The 12,256-nt window shown below is 55.7% G+C and overlaps 1 protein-coding gene across 1 annotated transcript in view; it reads left to right on the top strand.

Moving 5' to 3' along the window:
* TOP3A (DNA topoisomerase III alpha) overlaps positions 1-12,256 on the top strand; it is a 27,258-nt gene extending 15,002 nt beyond the window's left edge. Inside the window, exons 12-19 of the mRNA XM_028089533.2 lie at positions 548-733; positions 926-1,055; positions 3,713-3,826; positions 3,929-4,094; positions 5,602-5,745; positions 7,240-7,362; positions 8,807-9,462; positions 10,856-12,256. Of these exons, the coding sequence (XP_027945334.1) occupies positions 548-733; positions 926-1,055; positions 3,713-3,826; positions 3,929-4,094; positions 5,602-5,745; positions 7,240-7,362; positions 8,807-9,462; positions 10,856-11,034 (1,698 nt within the window). The 3' untranslated portion in view covers positions 11,035-12,256. The remainder of the gene's footprint in view (positions 1-547; positions 734-925; positions 1,056-3,712; positions 3,827-3,928; positions 4,095-5,601; positions 5,746-7,239; positions 7,363-8,806; positions 9,463-10,855) is intronic.

Genomic DNA, 12,256 nt, shown 5'->3' with positions numbered 1-12,256 from the left:
CGACACCTAATGACTGCGTAGATATACCATAATTTATTTTGCCAAATGTGTTTTTTAAGAATAAATTGCCCCCAACTTTCTGACACATGATGACAGTTAACGTTTGTGTCAGTGTTTGTGTGCGCCTCCCACTATTTCCTTGGGATCCGTTCTTAGAAGGAGAATTACTGGCTATGAGTATGAGTGTCTTAGGGGCTTTTGACAGATCGAGGCTCACTAGATCCTTGATTACTTACTTGGTAGAAAATCACCACAAACCCTGGGAGCCGGGGCTGCCGGCTACAACTTCCCTGTGTCTTGTATACAAGGGGTCTCTTGTTAGCTGTTATGCTTTTACCTCGTTTTCTCCTTTGCCTGGGTTTACGTCAAAAAACATGTTTGCCTGGCACTCCGTGTGGGTGCAGAACCTACAGGAGCCACGTGCCCTCTTCTGTGCAGAACTCGAGGCTGAAAGGTGGCCTAAACCAGGTCAGACTTCCGGTGAGGCTGTGGTCCTTGGGCAGTAATATTCTGCAGGGAGTTGCAGACTCTTCTCTTGTCTTCCTAGGGAGATGAGCAGCGACTATATGAGTTCATCGTGCGGCATTTCCTGGCTTGCTGCTCCCAGGATGCTCAGGGGCAGGAGACCACCGTGGAGATCGACATTGCTCAGGAACGCTTCGTGGCCCACGGCCTCATGATTTTGGCCCGAAACTATCTGGACGTGTACCCGTATGACCACTGGAGTGACAAGGTAATAAAGCGCAGGCCCAGTCAGAGGTCAGAGTTCACGTTCTCCGTGGGCCTTGGGGAGAGGGGAAGACAGTCATGTTCCCGAACCTCATGCCACCCGCCGGAACAGGGCCACGCGCTTCAAAATGGCAGTTGTCTTTTGCCCCAGTGCCGCGCGGAATGATCGGACCAGTGCCTCTGCTTCTCCGTGTAGACCCTCCCTGTCTACGAGAGAGGCGCCTGCTTCCAGCCCAGCACTGTGGAGATGGTGGACGGGGAGACCAGCCCACCCCAGCTGCTCACTGAAGCCGACCTCATCGCCCTCATGGAAAAGCACGGCATTGGTCAGTAGCCTGTCGTCGTGGTAACCAGCTCTCGTACCTCTTCTGGTCTCGGGACAGCTGTGCCGTGGGTGTCCTCCTGACCCCCTGTATAGCTGAAGGGAGGCATAGAGAAGTTCAGAACTTGCCCGAGGCCATGAGGTGTGTGAGGTTTTTTTTGTTTTTTTTTTTTAAGATTTACTTTATGTATTTTAGAGAGAGTGGGGGCAGGGGGCAGAGGGAGAGAATCCCAAGCAGACTCCACTCAGCGCGGAGCCCGACGTGGGGCTCTATCCCATGACCCAGAGATCATGACCTGAGCCAAAATCAAGAGTCGGACAACCCACTGAGCCACCCAGGTGCTCCATTGCGCGAGTGATTAAAGCCTTGGTCTGAATAAGTCCACACTTAGGCTCTTAACCTCTGCTCCACCCCAGCCGGATCAGGACATAGATGTGTCCCAGAACTCAGGGGCGTCTAGACTGGGAGCACCCTGGCCAGGTCCTGGCCGTGGACTCAGGATTTTTGGCCCACACAGGGGTTTGTTTTTATTTTGAATAAGGTACCAACATTCAAAACTTGAGAGATTCCACATGAACGTCTGTGTCTTCGTCTTGCGAAGTGTCGGGCGGTCTAGCAGCCCAAGCCTTCCCTGCTTCAAACGAAGCAGTCGTTTGAACTGGGAGGCAGCTGTCTCTTCTCATTTGGCTTTGCTCACCACTCATTCCATGCCAGGCCCCGGCGGCATCTGGGTTGGCCACCCTGCAGCCAGCCACAGGTGGCCGTGCTCTGAGTTTTCGTTACAGCGTTTCCCCTAATTGTTTAGGCACCGAAATGAGTTTAAACAAGAGATTGGGCCAGAATTGGTTTTCCCGATAGGTTCCGTGGCCCTGGGTTTACAGGCAGGTCTGCTGCCCCCTCGTCCATTTCATCACGACTCTGAGGATCGTCTCTGGCAAACCCAGTTCAGAAGGGCAGTGGCGTGATGGAGAGAGAAGTGGCAGGAAGAAGAAGTAGAGCTCCCTGGGCGTGTTCCAGCAGCAGGCCATTCCCCGGGGGGCACGGACGGCCACCTCACTACCCAGTGGCTTTTGTAGTTCCGTGACTTCTGAAGAAGGGCCCCTCCTGGAGTCCACTGGCCGTTGTCGTGCTATCCAGAAAGCCTGTCGGCTTAAGTCAAATTAGAGTTTGTGCACCGCTCAGGATGTACTCATTACAAATGTGACGCTCACGGGAGCCAGACCTCGGTCTTGGCCCTGGGGACACAGCGAGGAATAAGGCCTAGGCATCCATCGTGCCCGTCGAGGGCTCATCTAGCAGGAGAAACAAATCAAAGCAACACATAAACACAGCCTGCTGGTTCTGCAGAGATCGGGCAGGGGCCTTAAAACCTTACAGTAAGAGTTCCCAGGGAGCGAGACAAGGCTAGCACAGGCGGAGCATGAGGGAGCACAAAGCGCCTGGGAAGCACGTGGCCCTGTGGCGGGGAGCAGACGGGGTGGTCACGGAAGGTGAGGCCGGAAAGGTGATTGGAGCCCAACTGCAGGGCCTGGCACGCTGGCCTGAGGGGCTTGGGTGTGGGCCTGTGGCTCGCAGAGAGCCATTTAAGATTTCTGAGGAAAGGAGCAAAGAGCTGCATTTCTTAAAAACGTTAGCGGCACTGTTGAGACATAATTCACGAACTGATTTAAGATGTTTAGTATAGTCACAAAATCACGCAGCTATCACCTTACTCAATTCTAGAACGTTTTCACCGCCTCAGAAAGAAATGCCATACCCCTTAGCAGTCTCACCCCATTCCCGCTCCCCTCCATCCCTCCAGCCCTGGGCACTCACTAACCTCTCTGACTCAGTAGATTGGCATGTTTTACACAGTTTGAATACGTAGAATGATAAAGCGAGTGGCCTTTTGTAACGGATTCTGTCACTTCGCGAGTTCTCAAGGCTCGTCCACATTGTAGCGCGAGTCAGTACTTGCGTCCTTTCCGTTCCCTGTACTGTTCCATTGTGTGCAGAGACCACAGTTTATCCATTCATCAGTTGGTGGAATTCAGGGCATTTCTGGTTTGGGGCAATTGTGAATAATGTTGCAGCGCACATTTGTACACAGGTTTGTGGGCGGACGGGTTTGCGGTTCCCCTGCGTAGATACCTAGGAGAATTGCTGGGTCCTGTGGTCACTCTTGTGTTTACCTTTTGAGGAACCTCCGGACTGATCTCCACGGCGGCTGCCGCATTTCACGTTCCACCGGCCACGTGTGAGGGTTCAGGTTTCTCCGAGTTCTCACCAACATTTGTTCTTTGCTTTTTGGTGATGCTTCACACCAAGTGGGTGTGAAGTGTGGTATTTCTTTGTGGTTTTGAGTTGCATCTCCTTGATGACAGAGCTCCATTTGCAAAGATCCCTTTGGCCACAGCATGAGAAATGGGTTGGGTGGAGGACGCGACCAGAAAGGTGGAGACTGAGCACTTTGCCCTGATGCAGAGTTTGTGATGTGGGCTCCAGCTGTGGCTCTGCCACGTGGAGCAGAGGAGAAAGACTTGGAGGGGTCTCAAAGCTGGTGTGGGCCTGATGCAAGTGCAGGTGTCTTACCGAGAATGAGGAGTCCAGGCAGGGGAAGGTGCCTGTGGGAGAGCGGGGGGATGTCTGCATCACGCTGAGTAACCGGAAGTGGCTTTCAGGGACCGATGCCACTCACGCGGAGCACATCGAGACAATCAAAGCCCGGATGTATGTCGGGCTCACGGCAGACAAGCGGTTTCTCCCAGGGCATCTGGGCATGGGGCTCGTGGAAGGTAAGCGGGAGGAGTTCGAGGTGGGTGGTTGCAGAGCCGAGCGGCTGAAGCCCCCGGGGGTGCCGTGTGGGGCCCCTCGGAACACTGCTCTTCTCCCTGCAGGTTATGACTCCATGGGCTATGAGATGTCCAAGCCTGACCTCCGGGCCGAGCTGGAAGCTGACCTGAAGCTGATCTGTGAAGGCAAGAAGGACAAGTGGGTGGTTCTAAGGCAGCAAGTCCAGAAATACAAGCAGGTTTTCATTGAAGCAGTGGCCAAGGCTAAGAAGTGAGTCCAGACCCTGCTTGCCTGCATGTGAGGTCATTTAGTTCTGCCTCCTGCGCTGTGACCTTTCCCTGAGCAGTGAGAGCGGGGGAAGATTCAGCAGAAAGCAGGGGGTGTGCCTCCTTGTTCCTTGTAACGTGTGCCCGCGGGTGCTTAAACGTCCCCCAGGCCAGTTCGCCTTCTGCAGGGGTGTCGTGCTTGGCAGGGATGTTCACATGCAGCTCCTCCCCCTTCGGGTTTTCCTCCTGAGTTCTGTTCCTTCTGTAGAGCTTTGTCAGCCTGGAAACAGTAAGCAGAAAAATCTGGGCCAGTTATTCCAGGCTGTTGGCTTTAGAGATGCCATTCTCTGGATTTTAATTCTGTCTCAAGTTAACAGGCACACAATCCCGTGTCCGTAAATTCAGTGCTGCTGTCTGACACATTTGTTCTATGGAGTATTTGGAGGTGGTCACGTAGCAAGCAGTGTGTGGGCATGTTGTTAGGAAAATACACCTTTTCTGCCTCATGCCAACTCGGGAAAGAAATGGATGAGCTGGGGCGCCTGGCCGGCTTTAGTCGGTAGAACATGTAACTCTAGATCTCGGGATTGAGTTCAAGCCCCGTGTTGGGTGTAGAGATTACTTAAATTTATTTTTAGAGAGAGAGAGAGTGTGCTCAAGCGTGCATGCAAGTTGGGGGAGGGACAGAAGGAGAGAGAGAATTTTAAGCAGACTCCATGCTGAGCGCAGAACCTGACATGGGGCTCAATCCCACAACCCTGAGATCATGACCTGAGCCGAAATCAAGAGTCAGACGCTCAACCGACTGAGCCACCCAGGTGTGCCCAAATCTTTAAAAAAAGGCCGGGGAGGGGAACGGATGAGCTAGTTTAAATGCAAACCCAGACAGACACTTCTGGAGTGTGTGCAGGGACCCTGTGCAGTTTGATGTGAGGCCAGCGACAAGGCAGAAGTACCTGCCTGTAGCTGGATCCCTCCTGGGAGCTGCTGGGAGCCAGAGAGGAGCCAGGGCTGCTTGGCCAACCTCTGTTCTCTGCATCAGGCCTGTGGGGAGCAGCCCCCTGTGCCCCGGTCACATTCACCTTGTGTGCACGTAAGAATATTGTAGGGGGGTGGCGCCTGGGTGGCTCAGTCAGTTGGGCGGCTGCCTTCGGCTTGGGTCATGATCCCGGGGTCCTGGGATCAAATCCCGCATCGGGCTCCTTGCTCAGCAGGGAGCCTGCTTCTCCCCTGCCTGCCGTTCCCCCTGCTTGTGCTTGCTCTCTGTCTCTCTTGCTCTGTGTCAAATAAATAAATTAAATTAAATTAAAATATTGTAGGGATACCTGGGTGGCTTAGTCGGTTAAGCGTCTGCCTTCGCCTCAGGTCATAATCCCAGGACCCTGAGATCGTGACCTGAGCCGAAGGCAGACGCTTAACCGACTGAGCCACCCAGGCGTCCCAATAAATAAAATCTTAAAAAAAAAAAAAAAACAACAAAGAATATTGTGAATGTTTTGCTCTTTCTTCAGATTGGATGAGGCGTTAGCCCAGTACTTTGGGGAAGGGGCAGAGGTGGCCCAGCAAGAAGCCATCTACCCGAGCATGCCAGAGCCCATCAAGAAGTGTCCACAGTGCAACAAGGACATGGTCCTCAAGACCAAGAAGAATGGCGGGTCAGTGCCCTACTTGCACCATACATCTGCTTACCCAGCACTTGCTGGGTTAGCTGGACACTCTCTGCAAGGCCCTGTCATTGCATTTCTGCATCATTATTTAAAGGCGGTCCTACTGTTGCCGACCCCTGGACTAGGTATTGGAGATAGAATGGTAGCTGACAGGGACCTGGCCTTGGAGATGTGAAGTGCTCTGGGATTCAGAGGAGGTGGGGGATGATGGCGCTGCCATGTCCCTTGTGGATAGGACATCGCCCACCCACCGTGTGGATGATGGTGGAGAAGCAGGTGCTGAGGAACCAGCTGGGTCTGAGTTCAAATCCCACTTCTGCCACATACACAAGTTTTGTGCCCCAAAACAGGTTACATTAGCTACTGAGCCCTAGTTTTCTTTTCCATAAGCCTAGATCAGTGGTATCTACCGTGGGAAGGGTGAGGATTTGGTGAAATGTCTCCAAAGTCCAGCCCTGGGGTCAGGAAAAGCAGAATTTGATCCCAGGTCCTTCATTCCTCCGACCCCCGTGGGTTCCCCGACTACTGACCCATCCCTGGCCCGGGCACAGAGAAGGCCAGCCTGGCTCTCAGAAACCAGAGGTTAATGGGCCTGATCTGGGACTTGGGTTGCCCACAAACACAGAAGCCAGTGCCAGGGTGGGCTTAGCCCAGTGCAGGATACTCTCAAATGCTCCAAGTGCTTGGGTCACCCGGGGAGGTCTAGAGATCGTCCTGTGGAATTTACCACTCCAAGGGTTATCTGACAGTTTCCATTTCTGAGTTTGTGGATTTGCTATTTGAATAATTGGGGTTTGAGGTTTGGTTGGTTGGCTTTCCCCTGATCCAGTCATACCCAGGCATGCTCAGAGGACGTTGTAAATTGTGTTCCCATTGGCTTTTCTGGCTCTAAAGTTCCGTGACTGGAAGCCGTAAAGAACTGTTGGCCGACGACGTGGTGCAGGTGTCAGGAGTAAAGACTCTTTCATCAGACAGCTAGGGTTCTCTTCCCAGCACCCCCACTCACTGCACGTGCATCCTTGGGCAGGTTTCCAGACCACCCCCTGCCTGTTTGCCCCACTGTGAACCGAGGCTGCTGCTTGTCCCCATCAGGGTTGTTGTGTGGAGAAGTCAGGGAGCATCTGAGAGCACACAGCCTGGAGCCTGAGCGGAGCCTGAGCGGAGGCTGAGCAGAGCCCTCGGGACTGGTCCTTGCCGTGGCCCAGGAGTTGGTCAGTGGGTTGGTGGTTTCTAAGTAGAAAGCAGAGTCGGCAGTAGCAGTTTCTTTTTCTTAGGGAGATGAGAAATAAATGCAGGCCAGTTTTTCTCAGTCATTCAGTACCAGCGACTGTGTATCCATTTATGTGTCCTCCAGAAAAGTGAATGTCTCCTTTAATCAGCCGGAGAAAATCTTCTTTGCCAGATGGACGACAGCCCAGGAATGTGTATTTCCTGCAGTCTGGTAGCTTCTGCCCGACCCTGCTCCCTGTGCTCCCTCTCCAGGTTCTACCTCAGCTGCACGGGCTTCCCAGAATGCCGATCGGCCGTGTGGTTCCCGGACTCTGTGCTGGAGGCCAGCAGGGACGAGAGTGTGTGTCCAGTGTGTCAGCCGCACCCTGTTTACAGGTGAGCTGGGCCCCTGCGAGGCTGGGGCGTGCTCGCCCTGCTCAGCAGCAGCTGGGTTGGTGGTCCTGAATCGGCTTGTGTCCCACCCTTGCCTTTGTGGTGTAGAAGCCACGGGCCTGAGGGCAGGTTCCGGGGCAGCTTGGGAGGAGCCCTCCATGCACCTGAAGAACCATGAAGGCACCCTTTCCCTTCCCATTCCCACTAGATTGCTGCCCAGCAGAGTGTGGGGAAGTGAATATTCCAGTGTCGGATAGCGTTTCCAAGCTCCTCCCAAAAGCCCAGAGCCCTTGGGTAGAACTGGTCCTCAAACCTTTTGGTCAGAGGACCCCTACACTCTTAAAAATCATTGAGGAAGGCACCCAAAGAGCTTTCATTGTGGGTTAAGTTTATCAGTATTACCATATTCTGAATTGAAGTGGAGACGTTTTAAAAATGTACTTGTTAATTTTACAGTAGATACACTGCATGCTAAGATAAATAGCATATTTTTACATATTTGTAAAGCAAAAAGGTAAGAAGAAAATGCCTATTTGCAAAGCAGAAAACAGAAAGAAAACGCGTTGTTTTCCATTTTTGTGAGTCTAACGTCCGGCTCGATAGAGCTGGACTCTGGTGTCTGCTCCCAGTCAATCTGCTGGGCTGGTTGTGTGGGCTGTAGCCGCTGGCAAACTCACGCACACGACGTGGGAGGATGAGAGCACAACAGACGTAACTTCCTAGCCTTGTTACGAAATAGTTCTGACCTCACCAGCAGCGTCCAGGGGCCCAAGAACCACTGGTTATAAGAGGTGAACCTTGGGCGCCTGGGTGGCACAGTTGGTTAAGCGACTGCCTTCGGCTCAGGTCATGATCCTGGAGTCCCTGGATCGAGTCCCGCATCGGGCTCCCCACTCAGCAGGGAGTCTGCTTCTCCCTCTGACCCTCCCCCCTCTCATGTGCTCTCTCTCTCTCATTCTCTCTGTCTCAAATAAATAAATAAATCTTAAAAAAAAAAAAAGAGGTGAACCTTTCCGAGGTTTCTGTGTTTTTGTTTTTTAAGGTTTTATTTATTTATTTGAGAGGGAGCAAGAGCATGAGCAGAGGGGAGGGGCAGAGGAAGAGGGAGAAGCAGGGTCCCCACTGAGCAGGGAGCCCGACATCGGGTTCGATCCCAGGACCCTGGGATCGTGACCTGAGCGGAAGGCAGACGCTTAAGCGATTGAGCCACCCAGGCACCATGCAGCTTCTGTGTTTGGGAGATTAATCGGGGTTTCAGATTTCTTCTGTCTGCCACTCTGAGCTCTCATGACACCCAGAGGGGCTTGTGGCTGGCAGGTGCCTGGCACGGGCTCCTGAGGTGCGGGGGTGCCGAGGGGAGGCCCAGGGTGGGTGTAGCCCTCTGCAGACGAGGAGGAGATGCTTGCAGCTAGTAGTAAGGCTTTCTCTCATCTTCTGGCCTCGCTAGGTTGAAGTTAAAGTTTAAACGTGGCAGCCTTCCCCCGACCATGCCCTTGGAGTTTGTCGGCTGCATCGGTGGATGCGACGAGATGCTGCGGGAGATCTTGGACCTGAGGTTCTCACGGGGGCCCCCCAGACCTTCCCAGCCAGCCAGTCAGCCCTCTAACTACCTGCAGGCTAGCCAGTCCCTGAATAGAATGGCCAGCGCCCCCCAGATGCTTCCCCCACCCGCTGCCGCCGCCGCCGCCGGGGGCAGCAACTCGGTGACCTGCAACTGCGGCCAGGAGGCCGTGCTGCTCACCGTGCGGAAGGAGGGCCCCAACCAGGGCCGCCAGTTCTATAAGTGCAACGGCAACGGCTGCAGCTTCTTCCTGTGGGCCGACAGCAGCCCCTCGGCAGCCGGGGGGCCGCCCTCCTCCACGTCGAGACCCACCGGCGGCTCACTGGGCCGCCCGCCTGCCACGGGGGACCACCGGGGCGGGTCCGGCCGACCCGGAGATGAGGATGGCGGCGGGGGCATGTCCTGCCTTTGCAGCCAGCCCGCTGTCACCCGCACCGTGCAGAAGGACGGGCCCAACAAGGGCCGCCAGTTCCACACGTGCGCCAAGCCCAGAGAGCAGCAGTGTGGCTTCTTCCAGTGGGTGGACGAGAACGTGGCCCCAGGTGAGGCAGGGCACCCGGGCCCCGGGCTCGGGTTTGTGGGGTGGTCTCCACCTCGGAGACCCGGGCAGCAGAGGGAGGGAGGAGGGCAGTGGTGGGGCCTGGAGGTTCCAGAGGAAAGGCTGGTGCGGCTCTCAGAGCAGCCCGCCGCGTGCCCGGCGCTGTGCCAAGTACACCGTCTGTCTTCGCGTCTGTCGGCTGAGCCCTGTGAGGCCGCGGAGGCCCAGGTTAAAGGAGCTGCCCCTGCTCGGGGTCACACAGCCACGCGGCCCGAGGTCGGCCTGACCCCACAGCCCTGGGCTCCTCTAGCCTCCGTAGGCTCGCGAGGTCCTCGTCGTTGGCCGCCTTCCTTCAAACGCGGAGCCTGGCCCCGGGGATGTCTAGGAACCCGCTTAGGCTTACACGGCTTGGGCCCGGTGCCCCAAAACCGGGTGTGTTGAGAATTGCCCCCCAGACATTGGAGCCAGGTGGATAATGCCCCCGGAGGCCCCTGGAAACAGCCCCTGCCGCCCCAGTGCACAGCAGAAGCTTAGCTCATGTGCGAGCATGGCCGAAAGGCCTGGTGGGAGCTCTGTTGTCGGGCAGAGCCAGGCCCCGAGCCTGCCTGTGGAACCTTGAGCAGAGGGCTTGGCCTCACAGCCTCATGGTTTCCTCAGTAACATGGGCACTTGCTCTCCTTTCTTGGGGTTCCTGTCTTGTAAAAAGAGTTAGGTAGTCTCAGCCTATGATTCTGATACACGGGGTTGCCAGCTCGCACGTACAGGAAGAACCCAGAAGGCTCGGTAAGGCACCGGGCTGGCTACCGGTGGCGGAGGGGGGCCGGAGACAGCCACTACAGCAACAGGCTCACGCTGGAAGTGTGTGAGGAGCGGTGGTCCAGCCCTGCACACGCTTCAGGCGTGCACAGGCCCCTTGTCGCCCTGTTGGAAGGAAGCGGTGTCTGACCTCCAGGCCAGCTGATCTCTTGTCCTGGGTGCCAGGGAAGTCAGAATTAAGAGGCCTGTTTGAGGCCTGGAAGAATCCAGAACTCAGTTAACTTGCATGGGAGGTGGGGAGCAGGTGGTTGGTCACGGGCCTGCCGGGTTTCGCTGCTTCTCCAGCAGCCTCCGGCCCGTTGGCTGGACCTCTGCTTCCGGAAGGAGGACATGCGTGAAGTGACCACAGTGGCCTTTTCATCAGGATAGTGATTGTGGGCCCAGGCCTTCAAGGGCTCTGGGTTCTTCAGGGAGTGGCCTTGGGGCCACGGAAGATGACAGGAGGGAAGGGAGGCTGGCCTGGCAGTGGACGCGGCCGTGCTGGGCTGGGGGGACACCCTCCACCAAACACTCGGACCTGGACTTCCTGCCTCTTCGGTGTGTCTGTTCCGAACTCAGCCTTTCCCTAATTCTTCCCACAGGGACTTTCGGAGCCCTGACCTGGCCAAGAGGCAAAGAAATAACCCAGGGGCCAGAGGCCAGAAGCAAAAGAGCCCGGGCCAGTTCCACGGACACGGGGTCCATGCCCAAGAAACCCCGGAAATGCAGCCTTTGCCACCAGCCTGGACACACCCGTCCCTTCTGTCCCCAGAACAGATGAGGCAGGGGAGGGGAGGGAGGACCGCTTCCTCGGACCTGCCCCTTTCTTCTCGGGAATAAGCTGTTTTCACTAGGACCTACCCTGCCCTGGAGGCCTTGAGGAAAGCGGTGGCGTTTGGCGCCTGGCCTAGCTGGGCTCAGGAGTCAGGATCCACACTGCTCTCAGGAGAAGGCCATCTCGGGTGCCCCCGGCCTGGGGCTTCTCGCTGCTGGTGCTACGGAGCATTTAGTAGCGGGGTGGGCGCAGCCTGCGCTGTGGCGTCCGGGGCTTCTGAAAGTCCCCTCGAGGGACCGGCGTTCCTGGTCCAGGCTCCCGGCAGCCTGGACGGGGCTCTGCTCGCGGACATTCTGAGAAAAGAGGTTGTAATGCAAGAACGTGGCTCTTGTTCTAAAATTGTGTCTATCGAAGAAGCTTTGTTTGTCTTTATCGAGACGCCACTGTGGCCGGGACACCCCACGGCTCGTGTGCCTTCATAAAGAACCCTGTCCCTCTGCTCTGGGGGGTGTGGTGCACTGGTGACCGGTGGCAGAAGCGGCGGGCTCGGACCCCAGCCAGGGCTCGAGGGACCTCTCGCTGACCTCTGGCCCTCTTGGCCTCTCCTCGCAGCCCCACGAGCAGCTTGCCCCGCAGAGCAGAGCAGAGAGACCATACGAGATGCAGAATGCTTCCGCTCTGCGTGGGGGTGGCCTCGTCCCTTGTGTCTTTACAAAACCCTGTGAATGATACGTAACCACGTGCCTTTATTTAGGAGATAAGCAGGAACGGGTGTGAGTTGCCAGGAGTTGCATTGTTGGCTGGTGAAGAAACGAACAGTCCTCACTCTTGGACTCCTGGCTCCACACCCTCCAGTTACACCAGTTGCTCTTGGAGCATCTGAACGGTGGGGTGGGTCACGGCCCTGCCTTTGTGTTTTCATCCCCAGCCCCCCAGCCCTTGGCAACCACCAGTCTACTTTCTGTCTTGGTGGCTTTACCTCTTTGGAACAGTCCATGTAAATGGAATCACAGAGCCTGTGACCTACCGTCTGGCTTCTCTGCCTTCGCATATCGTCTGCAAGGCTCACGCACGAGCGTGCGTCAGCATGTGACTCGTCCGTGTGACCGATACTCCATCCCGTGGATGAACCACATCATGTCCATCCGGTCAGCTGATGGGCATTTGTGTTGTTCCCACATTTTGGCTGTTGGGAACGGTGCTCATAGAAACACGTACAAGATTTGAA

The sequence above is a fragment of the Eumetopias jubatus genome, unplaced genomic scaffold, assembly GCF_037043125.1.
Source record: "Eumetopias jubatus isolate StellerSeaLion01/CBP00866 unplaced genomic scaffold, mEumJub1_p1.0 scaffold_10, whole genome shotgun sequence".
NCBI classification, from domain to species: Eukaryota; Metazoa; Chordata; class Mammalia; order Carnivora; family Otariidae; genus Eumetopias; species Eumetopias jubatus.
Note: the sequence above shows the minus strand (reverse complement) of the source record. Positions and strands in the feature narration are given on the sequence as shown.